Below are 21,754 nucleotides of genomic sequence, written 5' to 3' on the forward strand. Positions count from 1 at the left end.
ACTGGCATTACAAACTGTTGTTAGCTGCTGTGTGGATGATGGGTATCAAACCCAGGTCCTCTGCAAGAGTAACCAGCACTTTTAATTGATTAGCACAGTCAGAGGTAGCTGTTCCAGCAGAGGCAATGGCCACAGTACTAAATATTTGTCATTTCTGGCTCCCAAGATGAAGTCCTGACTTCTTAGCATGTGAACACCTCCAATATACTCCCCTCCTACACTCCTGGCTTCTTTGCTGTCACCAAGATGAGTACCTATGGTTCTGTTGTTTTCTTTGGTGTTTGTGTGTGTGGTTGTTTTTTGTTGTGTTTTTGGTTTGTTTGTTTTTTTTGGTTTTTTTTTTGAGCTGGGATGCTGATATGTAGCGCAGGCTGGTCTCCAACTTGCCTCAGTCTCCCAAGTGCTGGAATAGTAAGTTGTGTACCACCATGCCTGCTGCTTCTCTGTGTGGTTTTTGACAATTCCATACATAATTTTGATCACACTCCCCGCCCTCCATCACCCATCTGTGGTTCTTGAACCTTCTTTGACTCAAGCCCCTCCTCTCCTCAGTAGCTCAATACCTATTTCAAAATATACATCTACTTGCCCCCAACCTCCTCTTTCTGTCCTGTGGCCTCCAGGGTCCTGTCTCATTGTACTTACCTCTCTCCATCCTACTTATCTGTTCTCTGTTAGGGAAGCCCCTGGGGGGGGGGCAGGGTCCTTTCCTTCTCTCCCTAGACACCTCAGTTATGATTCTAGGATACCTGGTATATCCTAGAATGAGACTTGCCCTAATACTCTTTATACTTATTTCAGTACAAACATGATCTCTATAGATTGATTAAACACTCCTTGAAGGGCAGGGGTCATGGTCACACCTTCTGTACTTTCCTGTCCTGCTTACTGCTTTAAGTACTAAGGTTGCTCAGCAAATACTTACAGAGCCCAGCCTATCCGCCTGTCCCTGAAACCTCCTCAGCCCACCAACCCCATCTCTGGCTTCCAAGGAGCTTTCTCAAGAGGGTCTGGCATTAGCTGCCATCCTCTCTGATCTTGGGACCCAACAATTTACAAAGTATAGTGCTCAGTTATTTGATCAAATACCAGCATGTATGCTTCTGTGGAAGAATGTTTTAGGGTGACTAGTGTGACAAACATTAAAATCAGTGTTTGTTTGATACAGGGTCTTTCTATAGCCCAGGCTGGCTGCAAACCTATGGCAATCCTCCTGCCTCAGTCTCCAGAGTGCCAGGATTATAGGCGTGAGCTACCATGTTTGATTAAATTGGTAAACTTTGAGTAAAGCAAAATACTCTATAGTAGCCAGGGTTTGTTTGTTTTCACTAAAACAAATACCTAAGAGAATTCACTTACAAAGAGAGTTTATTCTGACACACAGTTTTGGAGGTTTCATCCATGACTGATCACCCCATTGCCTTGGACCACGGTGGGCATGTGAGGAAGAGCCAAGCAACTCAGCTGACAGGACGGTTGTTCCCAACCTAATTTCTATCATGTCCTTACCCTCATTTGATTTCTTTTGGCTTCACCTCATCACCTTCCAGCTTTACAGCAGGCTACTGTCCCAGAGGGTTGCAAATAAGGGGTCCCACAATCTCTCTTGGAGGCTGTAGTGGTTAATATTGTCAACTTGACAAGATCTAGAATCACCTCGAAGATGAGACTCTGAGGATACCTGTGAGGATTATCTAGACTAGACATTAGATGATGTGGGAAGACAATTCTCCTCCTAAAGGGGGGGGCATCACTCCATGGGCTAGGGTCTTGGACTACAGAGAGGAGAAAGTGAGCTGAGCTTGAGCATTATTGTTCTCTGCTTCCTGAGGATGTAGTCTGACCAGCTGCCTCAAATTCCTGCCACAAGGGGAGATGTACCCTCCAACTGTGAGCTAAAATAAACCCCTCCTTCTGTAAGGTTGCTTGGGTCAAATACTTTGTTGTAACAACAAGGAACATAACTAATACAGGGGCATACTCCCAATGACTTAATGTTCTCCCCCTAGACCCCACCTCCAAAGTTGCCCCACTTCCCAATGGCACAGGGACTGGAGAGCAAGCTTTTAACATGGACCTTTAGGAGACATGTATCCAAACCACAGCACCCCCTACAATGTGGGTGGGCTTTCTCCCAACTACAGAAAGCCTTGACGTACCCAAAGGCTTCTGCCTTCAGATTCAAGGCTGCAACACCGATTCTTCCTTGGGGTTCTAGCCTGTTGACCCACTTTGCAAATTTCCAACTTTCCAGCCCCCACAACTGTTAATCAATTTCTTAAATCTTTCTCTCTGTGCATGTGTCCAAACACATCCTAGTGGTTGTTTCTCAGCAGAACCCTAATAACACCATTACTGGCTCAATCCAAAGCTCTCTCTGCTTTCACTCACCTTTGTCTGGCATCCCTTATGTTCCCTAAGTCCTTCACTTGAGCTCTATTACTCCTAATTTTGTTTTGATTGTGCTTAGCAAGCATATTCTCAGAACTATAAAAATCAGAATACATATGGCCCAGGGATCAGAAATTGCTATGTGGAATAAAAATTCATGCGATTCATTCTTCAAAGGAATTAATGTCTTCGGTGTCATGGGCCTTACAAAAGTGTGCCCTCACAAGGGCACGTGAAGAGGTGCCAGAATGGCCGCCACTCTGGTTTTCAGATTGGCAAAGCTGAACCTGCATTTGCTTAGGTCCATTAAGAGATTATCCTTAGGAGGGCCTGTAAGGAGCCTTCATTCGAATCGAGTTCATACAAACCTCACTGCCTTTCCTTCTAAAGAAGGGGTTAACAGACCAGAGAAGCTATAGCCACAATACCTCAGCAAGGGTCTTGGGCTTTCTTACTGTTATCTTTGAGAGAATTATGTCCAGAACATAAAGACAATGTAATTAGCATCTCACTGGGTTATTGGGTCATGTGTCAAACTTAAAGCAAACTTCTGGAGATCTGTTACTTGATCTTCCACTTAGCAGTCTCAGATGGGAGAACAATGGAAAATCCTGAGTAAAAACCAGAACCTACAAACTGACAGGCTGAGCAATGGGCAGGTGCCCTTTTAGTGGGGTGAAAATATGAAAGCATGTACCTGAGTTCAAAATACCAACTGCCCACATACAGGATGGAGAGGGAGGGGGCTGGATTTTCAGATGAGCTGTGGTCTGGCAATGACCTTGGGAATCAAGCAGTCTGTGGTCTCTTGCTTTGGTCTCCTCAGTCAGTGAACACTTGGACAGTGTTTCCACCTTGCCTGGCCCCAGGCTCTGTCACAGATTAGGAAGCACTCAACCTGAGTAAAGAACATGGCAATGTGGAGGCAGAAAGGGCGGGTGCTATGGGGCTGCAAATAACACTGTGGACCCGAGCTCTTTCCCACCATGAGCTGAATGGTCTTCGGCAATCTGTGTGACTTCTCTAACTCTCCATTTTCTACTGCATAATGACAATAAATCCCACCTTATGTAGTTTTGGGGATTAAATTAGTTTACATATAAAGCAAATTTTGGCACACTGTTTAGCAGTGTTCCTTTTTCTACCTTTTAAAATGTTATTTGTCTGTGCATGTAGGGAGTGGTGAGCCATGGCACGCATGCAGAAGTCAGAGGGTCAGAGAACAACTTGCAGCACTTGGTTCTTTCCATCCACCATATGGGTCCTGGAAATCAAATACAAGTCATCAGGCTTGGCAGCAAACCCCTTTGCCTGTCCAGCCATCTCAGTCATCTGTGGTTTGGTTTGGTTTAGCCTGGAACTAGCTACACAGACCAGGCTGGTCTTAATCTCACAAAGATCCACCTACGTGTCTACTGAGTGCTGGTATTAAAGGTGTACATCACCATGCCCAGCAGCCCATGTTTTTTAATTAAAATTTTTATTTAGTGTGTGAGAATGTGGTTGCTTGTGCCACAACCTGCATGTGGAGATTAAAGGACAATTCTCCCTTATCTCACTTTAGGAGTGCTGGGATTACAGATAACATTCTGCTTTGGACCTGGGTTCCAGTAGGGGGCTGAACTCAGGCTGTCAGGCTTGCACAGCAAATGCTTTTTCCAGCTGAGCCATCTCCCTTGGCCACACTCTAAGTTTTCAATAGGCATTTGCTAATATTAACTGAACGATAGAAGAGCTGCCTTCAAACACATTAAGGATCTTTACTTACACGAAGAATAAGTGGTGTGGAAATCCTGCAGAAGGCACATGGAGTTTGTCAAGTCCTTTCTACTCAGCAGCTCACTGCAGTTGGAAGTTGTGCTCCTGGGTGTTAGAGCATGATGCTAGAGTCATCAGTTAGGGGCACTGCAGGGGAATCGGGTGTCTGGTGAAGGGAGCTTAGGGGCCTCTAAACCAAAGATAGATCCTAGTACTTACTTGCTATTTTGGATTCCCTCAACCCAGAGGTACAGGATATTCAGTCAGCCACACTAAAAATTCCAGCACAACCAGTGAAGACTTGGCCACCTAAGCACCCCAGAATTCATATTCATACTCCAATCTAGGCAAGGGGAAGTGAAACGGGCAGGGGGCCGGGAAACGACACCTTCTTGGAGATTCAGTGGCCACGACTAACCAGGATCAAGATCCTGTTTTGTAAATAGACCAAAATGTCAGAAAAGAGGCAAGGCCAGGAGGCCAGTGCTGGGGAGGCAAGGCATGAGGATCGGCCTAGCCTGGTCTACACAGTGAGCTCAAGGCCAGCCAAAGCTATATGGTAAGATTCTGTTTCAAAGAAAGAAAGAAAGAAATACATAGGACAAATCAGACTAGGTGCCAGTGCTTTGTGTTCCCTACACCTCGGCAGGCCCTACCTCTATGAGACAAATCAAGTCTCAGAAGACCTAACACGCACAGATGAGCACTTCTGCACTCTGCTCAGCTGGTATGCGGAGGGGATCCTGGCAGGAAGCGTGGAAGAGGGACCTCAGGCATCTGTCCCATCCCCAACTCCCCTGCTGAGCCCCAGGGGCTCATTCTCCACATGGAAGGCAGGTGGCACCAGAAACTCTGTGAATAAAACTTTTAATAATGTACAGCAGAAACTGGACAGGCTCATTCTTATATTAAAACAAAAGATTTCCTATATTACAACTTATTTACATTTGCATACTGAAGAGGTAAAGTGTCTAAGTGGCTATTTTACAGTCCTTTCTAATAAAATGTACAAAAACAAACAGAAGTACCGAGAATGCCGTTCGGGGGGCCTTGATGGCGACGTAAGAACGGGCTTGGACTTGGTCTTTGACTCCAGAATCCAGAGGTGCAGGTAGCCCTGTGGGATCAGGGTAGCCTTGGGGAGACAAACCACAGTTTCAGTTTCTCCCAACTCTCAGCTTGGTGTAAGGAATGGTGGGGTGGGAGTGGAGTTCTCCAAAACCTGCTCCAGTCATCCTGAGGGCTGGAGGAGCTGGACTTCCCACACCGAGAACAAAGGGGCCTCCTGGGGAGTAGGCTAGTGGCTTGAGAGTCACTGTGTGGGCATATATATGTTGGCAGATCCCAGAGGCAAAGAGGTCTACAGTTCCAACATCACCTGTCATCACCAAGGTTCGGCTGCAGGGTGGGAACCAGGAGGTCAGCAGGGGAGGGTAAAGAGGTTCCCCTAATGACAACTGGGACTCGAGGGAAATTGTTCCGTGGCCAGTAAATTGGCCCAAAGAATTAAAGGAAGATCACCTTTAATGCAAGGAAAGAAGTTACACATCAGGAAATAAATAAAGGCTTAAAGTATGGGGAGACCAAGGCAGGGGTGAGTTCTCAGGCTTCCAGCAGGGAGAAGCTGGGCAGGAGGCAGGCTCCCTGCATACACCCATGTCTCCACTGGGGCAGGAAGGGGGCTCACAATGAACGCAGTGCTTCGGGGGTCTCACCTGGGCTTCTAAACCCCAGACCTCACTGCCCACCAGTTGTCTTTGAGGGGATACAGGATCCTCTTTCCTCAGTTCTTATTCAAGAACAGTAACTCCAGGCTCATAAAAGCTCTCAGAACCAGCCATGAACACTTCTGGTCTCAAAGCCGGCACTCATTCACTCAAGTGGTTCAGATCCTCCTCCGATGCTCCAAGAGCAGCACCTAAGCCTGTCTAGTTCAGAGAGGTCCATCAGGCCTGGCAGCAGCAGGGTCTACCCACATTTGCTGAGCAAACACCTGGAGAGGGCACAGCCCACCACACAATGCACAAAAGGCTAAGGGTGCTCATGGGATGAGGGTGTGTGTGTGGGCTACAAGACACCAAGCCCCCAGGACAAAGAGGAAATGCCACTGCGGAGTGGGAACAGGCTCAGGTGCAAGGACAAACATTTCCAGTGTGATTGAACTATGTGCGTTTGATAACAAAGAATTTTTTATGGTGTTTTTTGTTTTTGTTTTGTTTTAGGATTTCTTTAAAAACAAACAGACTAAGAGGTAACTGTCACATAGGGATGGTTTCCCAGTTAAAAAAACAAAAGAAGCCGGGCATGGTGGTGCACGCCTGTAGTCCCAGCACTTGGGAGGCAGAGGCAGGCGGATCTCTGTGAGTTCAAGGTCAGCCCGGTCTACATAGCGAGCTCCAAACCATCTGAGGCTACAGGGAGACCCTGCTTCAAAAAGAAAAAAAAAAAAAAAAAAAAAACACAAAACTTAACAGTATTAATTAAAATCCTGACCCTCCCAATAAAATAAGATAAAATAAAATAAACCACTCCAGTTAAAACTTATGGCTTCAAAGTTATTACATACCTAAGATATGCTAACCAAACCACCACCCATGGCTGGGCTTCTAGACTTCATTAAATACTACACCTTAGGTTAAACACCATATTCAGCTCAGACTGCTCCCTTAGTAGGGCCCCTGAAGTGGATGCAATCTCTCATCTTCCCTCCACCCTGATCAGAGAATCCAGTACAAGAAGGTCCATGCAGATGCCTCCCTCCCACCCCAGAGTCCCTCCCAACTCCTTGTTCCCCACCCCTCCCCACCCCAATCCTACCACCACCACCAAAAATATACACTGCAGTTTGCAGAACCTGGGGTGGGACAAACAGTTGTGACATTCCAATCTGAATCCCAAGATCTGGCCTCAGACCCCTCAACCCTCCCTTGCTGTTCCTGAGGGAGAGACCCCTTAAGCGGGCGCATTTCCCATCACCGATGCTGAACATAAACACTCAAGACTTTCACCAGCATTCTTTCCCTGCCCATCCCTCCCCACTCACATTTTGACCCAAAAGCCTCTCCTACCATGGACAAGAGGGCCAGCTTTGGTTCCGGTCTGAATTGGAGGAGGAGGGCCTACTGACACAGGGTGGGCAAGCAGCCTGCTGAGGAGAGGACCACCCTGGCAGGGGCTGGGGGACAGGGAGAGACTTAAGTAGGGCATCAGATTAACTGGATGTTGCTCACTGTGACAGAGAGAGAATGACCATCATACCCCTGGCCTGCACATGCACAGAAAGCTCAAGCAGGTAAGTGCACACCTACAGACACACATACACACACGTGTAAGGGCGTGGCATGGACAGACAGGTGGCAGGTTACCTCTCCACTGGCAGTCACTCCAGAGGTCCATGAGGAGGAGGGGAGCACGTGGCTCAGGACTGCCTGCAAGAGGGGCTACACTTCCAGTTCCTCTGAACACCTTGGTGCCAGGCTGACTGGTGGAAACCCGCAGCCCAGCTGACCACAAGGCATGGTGGACACCCCTGGGGTCTCCCAGGCCCCTCACCATTCCTGGCTACATGCCAGATGCACCGGGTTTTGTGGACTTCCCACTGCAAGCAGGTTGAGTTGTGGCATCGAGTTTTCCACACAATTTTCTCGGAGTCTCCATGCCATCAGGAGGTAAATATAAAAAGTGTCTGTGTCTCAAACCCAATGTGGGAGTGAACGAGTCTCCCAGGCTCTGTCCCTCTTGCGGGCCAGGGTTCTGGCCAGAGGGCTGGGCAGAAACAAGAGGTAGGCCTCCACTACACTCAGCACAGCAGCTGCGGGTCACCCTCGCTGCCCAGGTTCTTCATGTAGGCAGAGGAGCAGCTTAGATCTTCACGTCTTCCTGCACGCTCAGCTGGGACAGAGTCTTCTTGATGCGCAGTGCTGTGAGGCGGGCTGCGCCGTTGGCGTACCAGCACTCCCGCATCATCTTCCCCATCACCCGCAAAGCCTGCACAGAGAAAGTCAACGTGACCCACAGAAGCCATGGCCTATCGAGGCTGGCTCACTTCCCTGTCACCTCCCTGCCGTGCACGGGTCAGACCTGTAATTTGTAAGCTTTCTTCCTTGGCTTTTTCTACCTGAAGAGACAGCCTGCGTTAGGGGGAGGAGAAAGCAAAAGGAGGCCAGCTTTGTTACCTTCATTGTCAGCTAAACCCAACATGGGGCGCCTGAGGCACATTTTGGGAAATGCAGTTTCTTTATGTAGCTCTGTTCCTAAGGGCAGAAATGCCCCCTAGTGGCCAAGCTCTTTAAAGGCACAGCAGAGCTCTGGGCATGTTGGAGGAGGAACCCATGTCTTGCATGATTACCAGACCTCCCAGACAATGCTTTGTAAGCAATGCCTGCACAGAGGAAGTCAACGTGACCCACAGAAGCCATGGCCTATCGAGGCTGGCTCATTTCCCTGTCACCTCCCTGCCAGTGCTGAATTAAATTAACAGAGCTGTGTCCTACACTTGAAGTCTACCCAAAATAGACCTTCTATGTTTTTAGCACAAACATAAAGGTAACTGGGCTAAGTGAAGGATGGTTAAATAGCTTGACTGTGGCAATCCTTTCACAAGGTATTATAAGAAGTCAAATTAGCACAAGTAAACCTTAATTATGATTCTGTCACCATGCGTGAACCCCCCTCCCCCCAGTGTCCTCTGCTAGGCAGGCCTTCTAAGACCCCAAATCCCATGTTAGTTAGGAATCTGTCAAATTTGCCCTTGTTCCAGTAACTCCCATCATCCCAGCTTCCCTATTTCATCTGCCATTTGACTCAAGTTCAAATTCTCCTTGCCAATCTAAACCCCTTCACACAGCACTCCCCACCTGTCTTCAGTGTTCACAGAGGCCACTCTCTCAGACACACCCCCTTCCTTCTGGTGGACCCTGTCTGAAAGCTGAGTGCATGATGTAGCTCCCTAGCTTATGGCTGCAGAGTCACTGTTCCAGTGTGATGGGTCTGTAAGAAGCCAGCTTTCTTTTTGTCTGGCTATGCTGAGAATGGACCCTGGGCCTTGCACTTCACTTTTGTCTCTGTCTCTTCTTGGCTACCTCCCTTATGGTGAGGAACTGTTTTTCTTCTTCTAGGGTATCACCTCCAAAGGGTACCTGTAATGGCCAGAAAAATGACTGTAGCCACAGAGGGTTCAATGTGTATGAGACCACCTAATGGTGTAGTTAAGCATTCCTTCTCTGAAATGACTGGGATTAGAAATGCTGTGGGCTCTGGATTCTTTCAGATTTGGAATATTTACCCATACGTATGTAAGGACGCAGAGGCAGGCTGATCTCTGTGAGATCAAGGCCAGTCCGGTCTCCATAGTGAGCTACAGTCTAGCTTGGGCTAGAGGGAGACCCTGTCTCAAAAAGCCAAGACAAAACAAATCCCCCAAACAAAACACACACACACACACACACACACACACACACACACACGGAATTAAAGAGTCACGTTTAAACACAAAATTAATTTAAGCGTCATATTCACATCCTGAAAGTAAATTTATTTTAAGGGTTTTTTTTTTTGTCTTTTTGAGACAGGGTCTCCCTGTAGCCCCAGCAGGCCTGGAACTCATTACGTAGACCAGGCTGGCCTTGAACTCACAGAGATCTGCCTGCCTCTGCCTCCTGAGTGCTGGGATTAAAGGCATGCACCACCACGCCTAGCACACAAATATTTTTCAAGACAGGAGGTCTCACTATGCGGCCCTGCTGGCCTTGAAAACTCAAGAGATTTGCCTGCCTCTGCCTGAGTGCTGGAGTTAAAGGTGGGTGCCACCAGAGCTGGAGAAATTCATTCATATGTCATATCTACCTTATTCTCATAGCCTGAAAGTAATTTTACTTATTATTTTATGTTTTTTATGTGTTTATTTTGGTATTTTTGAGACAAGGTCTCCCTGTAGCCCCACCTGGCCCAGAACTCCCTCTGTAGACCAGGCTGGTCTTGAACTCACAGAGATCTGCCTGCCTCTGCCTCCCAAGTTCTGGGACTAAAGGCATGCGCCACCACGCCCGGCGTTTATGTGTTTATTTTTATTTTGAGTGTTATGCCTGCATGTACGTAAGTGTACTCATGTTGTGCAATGCCCATGGGGGACAGAAGAGGGTGTCAGATCCCCTGGAACTGGAGTCATGACTGTTGTTAGCTGCTATGTAGGTGCTGGGATTTGAACCTGGGCCTTCTGCGAGAACAGTTAGTGTTCTTAACTGCTGAACTATCTCTCCAGTACCCTGAAAGTAATTTTGTACATTTCCTATGTGCCTGAATTTGACTATGATACATCACATTGAGGTCAGGTGTGGGATTTTCCATTTGTGGTACCATGTTACGCATCAAAAAGCTTTAGATTTTGGATTTACAGATAAAGGATATGCTTTAAGGGTAAACCTCAGGGTTGGTCCATTAAAAAACAAAAAAGCCAAAACCCTTTTCTACCGCAAAGGAATCAGGCACATGGGAAAAGTCCCATGAGGCAAGCAAGCTCCCTACCTCATAGCTTTGCCACCAGTTGGGGATGTTGGGCCTTAACTTCTGGTCACAGACGACCTTTCGCATTTCCTCGATGGAAGGGTCAGAGGGCACTAAGTCATAATATGGCAGCTGATACTCTTCATGGACTCCTAAGAGGAAAGAAAACACCAACCTAGTCACCAACAGGAGGAGCAAATGACTTTAAACCCAGCAACACCCACACTCTTGAGTTGTAACTATTGTTCTCACTAAATACACCTGGACTTCTCAGAGAAGGCTGTCGATCCCAGGCATGGCACAGCAGCCAGGCTCAGTGGTCTGGGCCTGTAGTTTTGATACTTGGGAGGCTGGGGCAGGAGCATTGTGAATACAAACAGAAACAGAAATAAAACAAAAACCCCTAAGTGTAGCTAGAAACACTGTTTTATAAAAGGCATAGAAACTATCAGACTACTGGGGTCACCTCAAGAGCGCCCAGGTGGCCAAAGCTGAGAACACTTAAGCAATATGAAAATATGTGAGGGAAACAAGTATTTCTGAGCTCATAATTTCATAATGATTCTAGAAAAAGAAACCTTAAACACTTTGGTGGGACACCAGAGAATAAACTATTACTGTGAAAATGTAAAGAAACGGGTACTTTCTCACACTTTCTACTCCAACTATACATCTTGGTAACCAAACAGGTAATTAAGTTTATTATGTTTCCCACTTATCATCTGGGAAGAAGTGGAATTACAGGTGTGTACCGTCACACACTATCAAGTTTTACCTTACAAATCTAGCTTTTTCATGAAAGATGAATGAAATCAGAACGCTAGTTCCTTTTTTTTAAACCTCTAGTCACTTTGGATTTGGACAATGGTCACCCTGGCTGCTGACATCACAAAGGGGGAGAACTGACAATGTGACTGGATTAGACATATGGACGTGGGGCTGGAGAGATGGCTCAGCGGTTAAGAACACTGTTCTTTCAGAAAACCCGGGTTGAAATCCCAGCACCCACACGGCAGCTAACAACTGTCCGTAACTCCAGTTTCAGGGGATCCAACAGCCTCTTCTGTCCTCTGCAGGCATTGGATGACACAGGCGTACTTATCTACATGCAGGAGACTCACACATACACATAAAATAAAAATAATAAAATATTTAAAAAAGAAGTATAGCCAGGCGTGGTGGCACACAGAGGCAGGCGGATCTTTGTGAGTTCAAGTCCAGCCCGGTCTACATAGTGAGTTCCAGGACAGCTGGAGCTACAGGAAGACCCTGTCTCAAAAAGAAAAAAAAAAAAAGAATAGAGGATCCATCTATGATGGATTTTTGCCCAACCCAGATATGATTCTAGCTGAAAGATCAAACTGCCAGTTCCTAGGAAATGTGAGGAACAGTAGGAAACATGAACTCCACAGGCGGCAACCAGCAAAATCTAGCCTGGGAAACTACAAGACAACTGACTGGATTCTCCAATAAAATAAAGGAAAAAAGAAAAACTGGATGGGAATTTGAAGACTAAAGAGACTTGAGAGGTGGAATAACTACAATGATTGCACTTATACCCTGAGTTGGATTTTTTTAGTGGTGGTGAGGATCAAACCCAAGGCCTCACACATGCTAGAAAAACACTCTAGCAAGGGGGCTGGAGAGATGGCTCAGCGGTTAAGAACACTGGTTGTTCTTGCAGAAGACCCAGGTTCGAATCCCAGCACCCACATGGCAGCTAACAACTGTCCTAACTCCAGTTCCAGGGTATCCAATGGTCTCTTCTGTCCTCCGCAGGCATTGCATGACAGAGGTGCACTTACCTACATGCACGCAATATACGCATACACATAAAATAAAAATAATAAAAAGAAATTAAAAAAAAAAAAAACTCTAGCATGGATCCACACCAATGTTCTTTTTTTCTTTCTTGTCTTTTTGAGACAGGGTCTCCCTGTAGCCCCAGCTGGCCTTGAACTCACAGAGATCTGCCTGCCTCTGCCTCCCAAGTGCTGGGATTAAAGGCATGTGCCACCACTCCCAGCAACTTTTTTTTTTTTTTTTAAAGGAAGGAAGGAAGTTAGGAAAGAAATCCAAAATTGGAGCTGGCCATGGTGGTATACACCTTTAATCTCAGGACTCTGGGAGGTAGAGACAAGGATCTCTGTAAGATTGAGGCCACCCTGGTCTAAATAGTGAGTTCCAGGCCATCTGAGGCTACAGGGAGACCCCCCTTTTTTTTTTTTTGGTCTTTTTTTATTTTATTTTATTTTTTTTGGTCTTTTTGAGACAGGGTCTCCCTGTAGCCAGAGCTGTCCTGGAACTCACTATGTAGACCAGGCTGGCCTTGAACTCACAGAGATTCGCCTGCCTCTGCCTCCCAAGTGCTGGGACTACAGGCGTGAGCCACCACGCCCGGCTTGGGAGACCCCTTTTTAAAAAAAATATTTTATTATTTTTTATTTTATGTGTATGAGTGTATTGCCTGCGTGTTAAGTAGGTACGCCCATATCGTGCAATGCCCACAGAGGTCTGAAGAGGGCATCGAATTCCATGAAACCAGAATTAGGGCCATTTGTTAGCTGCCATGTGGGTGCTGGGAATTGAACCTGGGTCCTCTGAAAGAACAGCCAGTGCTCTTAACTGCTGAGTCATCTCTCTGGTTCGTTTGTTTTTAAGACAGGGGCTGCTTTCGTGGAGGACCTGGGTTTGGTTTATGATCTTAGTTTAAGAGCTGTGTGACAGGCTGGGGAGATGGCTCAGTGGGTAAACTACCTGCTGTGTAAGTATGAGGACCTCAGTTTGGATCCTTGGCACCCACTGGGCACAGTAGAGCACATCTGGAAGCCCAGCACTGGGTAGGGAGAAGGAGACAAGGAGGGTCCCTGGAGCTCACTGGCCAGTCTTACTGAATTCATGAGCTCCTGGTTCAGTCAGAGACCTTGTCTCAAAATAAGGTCGAGAACAATCAATTAAGACACTTGATACTGACCTGGCCTCTACAAGCATCCACACGGGAATATGCATACACCCATGGGAACACGCACATGTAACACAGATACACACACACAAATAATAATTTAAAAAAGATTTGTGACTGAAGTTTCTTTTTGGGAGGAGGTATGCTGGGGCATATATATTCTAGGTAAGCTCTCTACCACTGAGCTATATCCTAGCTCCAAAATTTTCTCAATTTGCTCTACTTGGTCAAACTGATGAGAATTTAAGAGGCCAATTCCATGAATAATACCTGGGCGCATGCTCCATTATTTGGGTTTACCATACACATCATAGATGGCAAAGGGGGATAACAGAATAAAAGGACTCACTGGCTTTTCATTCAGCCACGTGCCCTGCCCTGGAATCTCTTTCATCAGAGGTGAAAGGCTGAGGGGAGGGCTCGAAAGGCTCTTGAACTTGATCATGTGGGAGAATACTTAAAAATACCAATATTGCCGGGCGTGGTGGTGCACGCCTTCGATCCCAGCACTCGGAAGGCAGAGGCAGGCGGATCTCTGTGAGTTCAAGGCCAGCCTGGTCTACATAGTGAGTTCCAGGACAGCTGGGGCTATAGGGAGACCCGGTCTCAAAAAGACCGGAAAAGAAAAAAAAAAGAAAAAAACCAACATTGGGGCTGGAGAGATGGCTCAGCGGTTAAAAACAATAGTTGTTCTTGCAGAAGACCCAGGTTCGAATCCTAGCACCCACATGGCAGCTAACAACCGTCCTAACTCCAGTCCCAGGGGATCCAACAGCCTCTTCTGACCTCCGAGGGCACTGCATGACACGGGTGCACTTACCTACATGCAGGCAATATACGCATACATATAAAAAAATAGAAATTAAAAAAAAAAGTTAAAAACCCAACATAAGCGACAATAAAAAGTCTTTTCTGCTCAATCTGATGCTACCTTTTCACTGGATTCTGACATGAATAAGCAATTGCAAATGTCAGGTTTGTTTTTTTAATTATGGGAGAAAAAACTCAGTTGAAAAAAATCCTCTATTTCCCTACAAATTTAGAAATTTCTACTTAGAACAGGAAGGAAACACCAGGGTTCCTCAGAGATGAAGCTAGGAATATGACTTAAAGGCCAGCATGTCAGGACATACTGACTCTGACTCAAAAGACCCCTGCCAAGGGCTGGAGAGATGGCTCAGCAGTGAAGAGCACTGGCTGCTCGTCTAGAAGACTCAAGTTTAGTTCCCAGCACCCACATGGTGGCTAATAACTGTCCATAACTCCAGTTCCAGGAGATCCGATGCCCTCTTCTGACCTCTGCAGACAATACATGCATATGGTATACTTACATACATACAAGCAAAACACTCATATACAAAAAATAAAAAATAAATTGAGAAAGAAAAAAAGACCCTTGCCTTAATCCTCTGCCATTCACATTCTAGTAACTCTCCTCTATGATGTGCTATAATAAAGACAATGTGTGTGTGTGTGTGTGTGTGTGTGTGTGTGTGTGTATGCATGTACACATACACACAAATGATTCTCTAGAATGATTATATCACAAAGAACCACACTATTCACACTATTTTTTTCTTTCTAAGACAGGGTCTCCCTGTAGCCCCAGATGACCTGGAACTCACTATGCAGGCCCGGCTGGCCTTGAACTCACAGAGATTTGCTTGCCTCTGCCTCCCAAGTGCTGGGACTACAGGAGTGTGCCACCACGCCCAGAAGAATCACACTATTCAACAAGCTGGTCCCACGGCTAGGGATATGGTAGAACCTTGCTTTAGCATGCACAAGACATGGAGTTCATCCCTAGGCCCATGAAAACAAACAATACTAAGCTGATCCTTCAGTACAACTGCTTCCAGGGCTCCTTGATGAGAACCCTAAGTGTGACTCAGGCTCTGGACCAAACATCCTGAAGTTGTGAGAAAGGGGGCAGTGAAATACCAACACATAATGTTAGAAGCTAGAATAGGAACATAAGGTAAAGAAGAAGCGTACCTCCAGAATTGCATCTTCGAGCGATCTCCCAATACACAAGGCCAAGGGCATAGATGTCAGCACACTTAAAAGAGTCAAAGTGTTTCATGTTAATGGTTTCATCAAGTACTTCAGGAGCCATGTATCTGGAATGGCAAGAGAAACAGGGTTATGTACTGAACATGATGACTGCCCTCTTTAAATCTAAGCACTGATTCAGGGGTCCTCTGAATACGGGAGAATACCACCTAATACAGTCCCCTGAGGAGAAGCAAGCTCTTGTCTTCCACTGCACAACCTTATGCTTTGGATTCAAGTCTAAATGCTTCAGCACAGATGATTTTTAGGTATGTATTTACATTTTAGAGGTTTATTTTTATTTATTTTTAAAATTATGTATATATCTGTGTGACTGTGGGGAGGTATATGCACATTGTGTGGGTGCCCACAAAGGCCAGAAAAGGGTGTTGGATCCCCTGGAGCTGGAGTTACAGGTGGTTGTGAGGCACCCATGTGGGTGCTGGAAACTGAACCCGGGCCCTCTGCAAGAGCAAAATGAGCTCTTAATCACTGACTCCTCTCTCTAGCCTCTTTTTCTACATATAATTTTTGAAACAGAGTTTCAAATTCAGACTGGTCTCAAACTGACTATGTAAGAGAGGATAACTCTGAATTCTTTATTTTTATTTACTTGTTTAATTAATTTATTAATTTTGTGTTTTTGAGACAGGGTCTCCCTGTAGCATCAGTGTTTATTTATTTATTTTTTTTATTTTTTTTTAATTTTGAGATAGAGTCTCCCTGTAGCCCCAGGTGGGCTGGAACTCATTATATAGACCAGGTTGGCCTGGATCTTACAGAAGTCCTCCTGCTAAGTGCTAGGATTAAAAGGCATGTGCCACCATGCCCAGCTATGGATTCTTTTTAATTAATAGAGCTTTCACCTGCTTAGAATTACCTACTGCTTTAAAAATGTCTGGTTTTTCTTTTGAGGACAGCTCAATACAACAATCTCCAGGTGATATATGACATGAAACTGGAAAATGGCCATTAGAAAAATAATAGTGGACTCTGTCAAGTATATGACATAGATGTGCCTAGTGCTCAGAATTGAGAGAAGTTTTCAGCTTTGCCTATTGTTGAATTTATTATTATTACCAAACTTTTAAAACTCTGGGGTGGGGGTGGGGGTTAAAAAAAAATTATTATTATTTTTTTACAAGGTTAAGTGTTTTGCCTGTATTTATGTAAGTACCCTTGTGTTGTACGATGCCTGCAGAGGCCAGCAGAGGCATCAGACCCTGGAACAACTTTCAGATGATTATTAGTCTCCATGTGGGTGCTAGGAACTGAACCTGAGTCCTCTACAAGAGCAGACAGTGTTCTGAACCACTGTGCCATCTCTCCAGTCCCCAGCTATGAATTCATGTTGTTCTCGCCTCCACCTCCTGAATAGAGGTGTACACACCACCCTCTAAATTAATTTAAGAGACAGGGTATCGCTATGCAGCCCAGGCCAGCTTCAAACTCATGATCCTCCTGCCTCAGCATTCTGAGTGATGGCACCGTGGCTATGTGTGTGCCACCACACCCAACTATAGTTACCTCCTTCCTCCCATTATCATCACCATCATCATCATCTCCTCTTCTGTGTGGTGGGGGCCTTGAACCCAGGGCCTTGTGCATACTAGGCAAGTACTCTACCACTAAGGTACATTTCCAGTCCATTATGTCTTTATAGTTTTTTTGTTGTTTGTTTTGGTTTGTTTGACTTTTTGAGACAGGGTCTAATGTAGCCCAGGCTGGCATGGAACCCCTGATCCTGCTGCCTCTACTTCCTGAGTGCTGGGATTATAGACATGTGCCACCCCACCTGGCTTACGTCTTTGTATTTTAACCATCAAGATTTATGGGAGCCTTTGTTGATTTCTTGGCAGCCTATGCTGTGGGACTTGGGCAGTAAAAGTACATAGCATCAGGTTGCTACTGGAGCCTTTCACTTTACTGAGGGTACCCATGGTATGGACTGAGCTTAAATTTCATTCTGAGTTTCTTTTTTATCTTACCTGATTTCAGATAAGTGAAAATTAATCACAAAGGTGATCAAAGCCACCCTTAGTGACTTTTGCATGTTAATTATGAGTAATTACTATGACTTAGGCCTCTCACCCACACTCAGCAACCTGGGCAGATGCAATCTCAGGTCAAAAGGACAAGTAGCAGCAGCACAATTAAATTCACTTAGACCCAATGCACATATGCCCTCTTCCACCCATTTCCATCTTATAAAGTCAGCTACAATTCCCTCACTTCTCAATGAGGTGGGAAGCAGGCCATAACCTTGCCAGGCGCCCTACTCTCCACCCTTGATTAACTCTGCTCCAGGCTGGCACACCTACTCTCCAAACTCCATAAAGAACATATTCCCTGGCTCCTTCAGAATCTCTGCAGCCAGGCCCGGCGCCTACTGTCCCAAACCTTGCTTCGGATTCTTGCTCCGTTATCCTCCTCCAGGATCAGTGTGTACATACGTCTATGGAGCTGTGTTCTTGGCATTGGGATCTGTTAGATACATCTGTGTGGTGTTCCAGTGCAAGGACTAGAACGACAACTTTCCACTGTCAAGAACAAGGACTACAGCTCTTTGACCTACATCTCCTGTGTATCTGCAAAGGGCATATACACAGGACATTCAGGGCAAACTGTGAGTGAGGGCTGGCCAGGGCCTTCCTACCGTTTGGTTCCCACCCTTTGATTTGGGGCAATGTCAATGGTGTCAGTGACGGCATCATGACGGACAGCCAGGCCCAGGTCTGCGATGGCGCACATGCCATTTTTCTTCACGAGGATGTTCTTTGACTTTAAGTCTCGATGAGCAATTCCAGGCTTCCCTGGCAAAGACAGAACCAGGGATCATTCAAGAAAGATGTATAAATGTTAAAAGCATAGATTCTGTAGCCAGACTGTGTGGGCTGAATCCTGGCTTTGCCTCCTGTAACCCAGTGATCCCATGAGTGCCTCAGTTGTCTCATCTGTACAATCAGAGTGAAGGTACTTCACAGGAATGTGCTGAGACTAAAGCATTCCCAGAAGGAAAGGCCTCAGAATGACAGGGATATCACCTAACATTCAAATTTCACTACTACCTACCAGCTCTGAACCTTGGTAGACCAGTTCTCAGGGCCCAGCAGGACAACTGACCAGTTGTCAGAGCTGACAGGCCTCAGGACTGGGCCTGCCAACAGTACTACAAGGCTAAGACTATGGCCCAACTGTCACAGCTGATTTCCTACCAAGCTGAGCAAGAGCTGCTGCCCTGCTCAACCAAGCATCAAGGGATCACATCTGCCACTGGGGCAAGGCCAGGGTCTCCCCCAGTCAACAAGCATCAGGGTACTGGATCTTCCACGAAAACCTCTGCAGACTACTGGATCTGTCTCACTACCACACAACCTATAAGCTGATGTCCAACTCTCAGCATGTGAGACTACTGAACTGAGGCTCCTGGCACGCTGGTTTCTCTTCTTAGTTCCATTCTCAGTGTGCCCCAAAGATGCCTGTTTCTCAGCAAACCACCATGCTGCACTGTTGATAAGCAACTAAATAATCACCTTATAGACTTCCTTAGGGGAATGCTAATGATAGTATCAATAAGAGAACCCTGTTCAGCTTTTGTTCTTGCTCAAATATAGCTCAGCTCTCTGTTCCTCAGACGAAACCATCATTCCCAAGATCTGCCCCCTCCCCTGGCCCCCCAAATCATCTTGGTAAGAAGGACCAGATGGGGATAGACAGACAGGCTTTGTCTCAAGCTTCCTGCTCCTTGGCTCAGTTTACTACTCACCTTGAGTGCCTACAATCTCCATATGCAGGTGTGCCAACCCACTGGCTGCAGACAAAGCCAGCTTAATCATTCCCTCGATGGTCACTGTATAGCGGTTCAGATAATCGAACAGGGAGCCATGCTCATGATAGTCTGAGACAAGCCACAGCTGAGTCCAGGTGCCATTATCTGCGGAAAGCAAAGAGGAGGTTTGAACAGGAGGAATGGCCAGTAACAAGGAAGAGGGACAACCAGTGAGGTCCAGTAGACCATGGACTTACACGTCTTACCTCCAACCTGACTGCCCCTCGCTCCCATGTACCCACAGCAGCCCCTGGAAGGACACTTCTATTCTAGACCTGCTCTCTCATTCCTTCTAAGTGGGCTGCACTTAAAAGGACGAATGATGACTCCGAACAGTACTTCATCTAACTGCCAAGTTTGAAACATGAGGTGCCCAGGAAAAAGAAGTGCATCTTTAGGAAAAAGCAACAGGCAGTTTTGTTGCAATACAGCTTTTAACCCTCACAAGACTTGCTCAGGTACATGAGAATCCCAAGGGGCTACATCCACCACTGCCAAGGAGGAAAGCCTCAAAGGTCCCCCTATGCGCCAATGACCCTTTGAACACAGCCCAGCCACAGCACTGTCTCACTGGAAATGCTTCTTTTTAGTCTATTGCTCTCCTCCTCATGCCAGGAGCACTCTGTGAAAGCAAGAAAGATCTCCTTCCCGCATCACTGAATTACAGAATGAAAAGTGCTTTTCCATGCATGAATAGTCTACTTCCAAGTGTTCCCAGAGAGGCCATCTCGCCCTTCAGAGAAGCAATGGGAGGTAGGTAGCACGCATTGTAGTGTCCTCTCTTTTTACATGGGGTAGCAGGAAGGAAGAAGGGAGAGGAAGGAAAAGGCAGTAATCTAATTAGGCTGTACTGCTGTCAATAGGAAGACTGGAAATTGGATTGAGAACTCCCAAATTCTAGGCTGGCCCTAGTTCCAGGGCACCATACTAAATATATCACAGTAAAAAGGCAAGAACAAAGGAGTCTGACTTTCCTCCTTCCCTGGCCCTAACACAGGTTTCACCAGCCACATCCCAACTCATACAAGCTGCCAGAATCAATTGAGAATGGCTGTTGGAAACACCCAAACTCTGGCATCTCTGTTCATAAGGGCCACATTCTAACCAGTAGCCACTTCCTGAGGACCCATTGGTATGTTAAAAGAAGCAGGTTTTGAACCTTTCAAATGGGTGTAAGATGGATTTTTTTTTTTTTTTTTTTTTTTTTTTTTTTTTTATTAAGGAAATCCACTGATTTTAAAATGTGGCTATCTGAGATATATAGAACAGGCTGGCCTTGAACTCATAGAGATCTACCTCTTGAGTGCTGAGATTAAAGGTGTGCGCCACCATGCCCAGCTTCGAGTATTTTATTTCTTTTTCTTTTATTTTTTTTATATTTTATTTATTTTTTATTATTTTATGTGTACGAGTGTTTTCCCTGCATGCATGCATGCAAGTGTACCTGTGTCGTGCAGTCCCTATAGAGACCAGAAGAGAGCATCGGATCCCCTGGAACTGGGGTTACGGATTGTTGTTAGCTGCCATGTGGGTGCTGAGAATAGAATCCAGGTTCTCTACAAGAGCAGCTACTGAGCCAGCTCTCCAGTTGTACCTATCCAGTTTTTGCCACCTGTATCTCAAGCTCAGATGTGGCCCAGTTTCAATCTGGGCTCACTGAAACTGGCTTTCCTCCTACCATCAATTGTTTGAGAACTTATCAGTGAGCTCCTCAAAAATAGGAATGTAGGCTGGGCATTAAAGACACACCTTTAATCCCAGCATTCAGAAGGAGAGGCAGGGGAATCTCTGTGAGATCAAGGCTAGCCTAGTCTCCATAGTGAGTTCCAGGCCAGCTGGGGCTACAGGGAGACCCTGTCTCAAAAAAAAAGGGGGGGGGGACATAGAGCTGGGTGTGGTGGCTCAGGCCTTTCATCCCTGCACTTGGTAGGAAGCAGAGGGAGATCTCTGTGAGATCAAAACCAGCCTGGTCTACATAGCAAGTTGCAAGCCAGTTGACACTACAGGAGACCCTGTTTCAAAAGAATAAAAAAATTGAATGTGTGTGTGTGTGTGTGTGTGTGTGTATGTGCGTGCATGTGTGTGCATGAGTGCCTGGGTACAAGCAAAAGGATCAAAATTAAAGCAAGATGACCAGGTATGGTCCACATATCTGTAAAGCTAAGTACCTCAGAGGCTAAGGCAAGAAGATTGCAAGTTTGAGGCCAGCCTGTGCTACATGGCAAGGCTGTCCCTCAACTCCCACCTTCCCTAACAAACAA

General features: G+C 46.1%; 1 protein-coding gene across 1 annotated transcript in view; it reads right to left on the reverse strand.

Moving 5' to 3' along the window:
- Positions 1-4,999: 4,999 nt before the first annotated feature.
- Positions 5,000-21,754, reverse strand: part of Acvr1b (activin A receptor type 1B) — a 22,843-nt gene continuing 6,088 nt past the window's right edge. Inside the window, exons 4-8 of the mRNA XM_008839998.3 lie at positions 19,431-19,598; positions 18,321-18,477; positions 15,608-15,732; positions 10,672-10,802; positions 5,000-8,136 (exon numbers count right to left, since the gene is read on the reverse strand). Of these exons, the coding sequence (XP_008838220.2) occupies positions 8,011-8,136; positions 10,672-10,802; positions 15,608-15,732; positions 18,321-18,477; positions 19,431-19,598 (707 nt within the window). The 3' untranslated portion in view covers positions 5,000-8,010. The remainder of the gene's footprint in view (positions 8,137-10,671; positions 10,803-15,607; positions 15,733-18,320; positions 18,478-19,430; positions 19,599-21,754) is intronic.

This window comes from Nannospalax galili, unplaced genomic scaffold, assembly GCF_000622305.1.
Source record: "Nannospalax galili isolate Female #2095 unplaced genomic scaffold, S.galili_v1.0 scaffold979, whole genome shotgun sequence".
NCBI lineage: Eukaryota > Metazoa > Chordata > Mammalia > Rodentia > Spalacidae > Nannospalax > Nannospalax galili.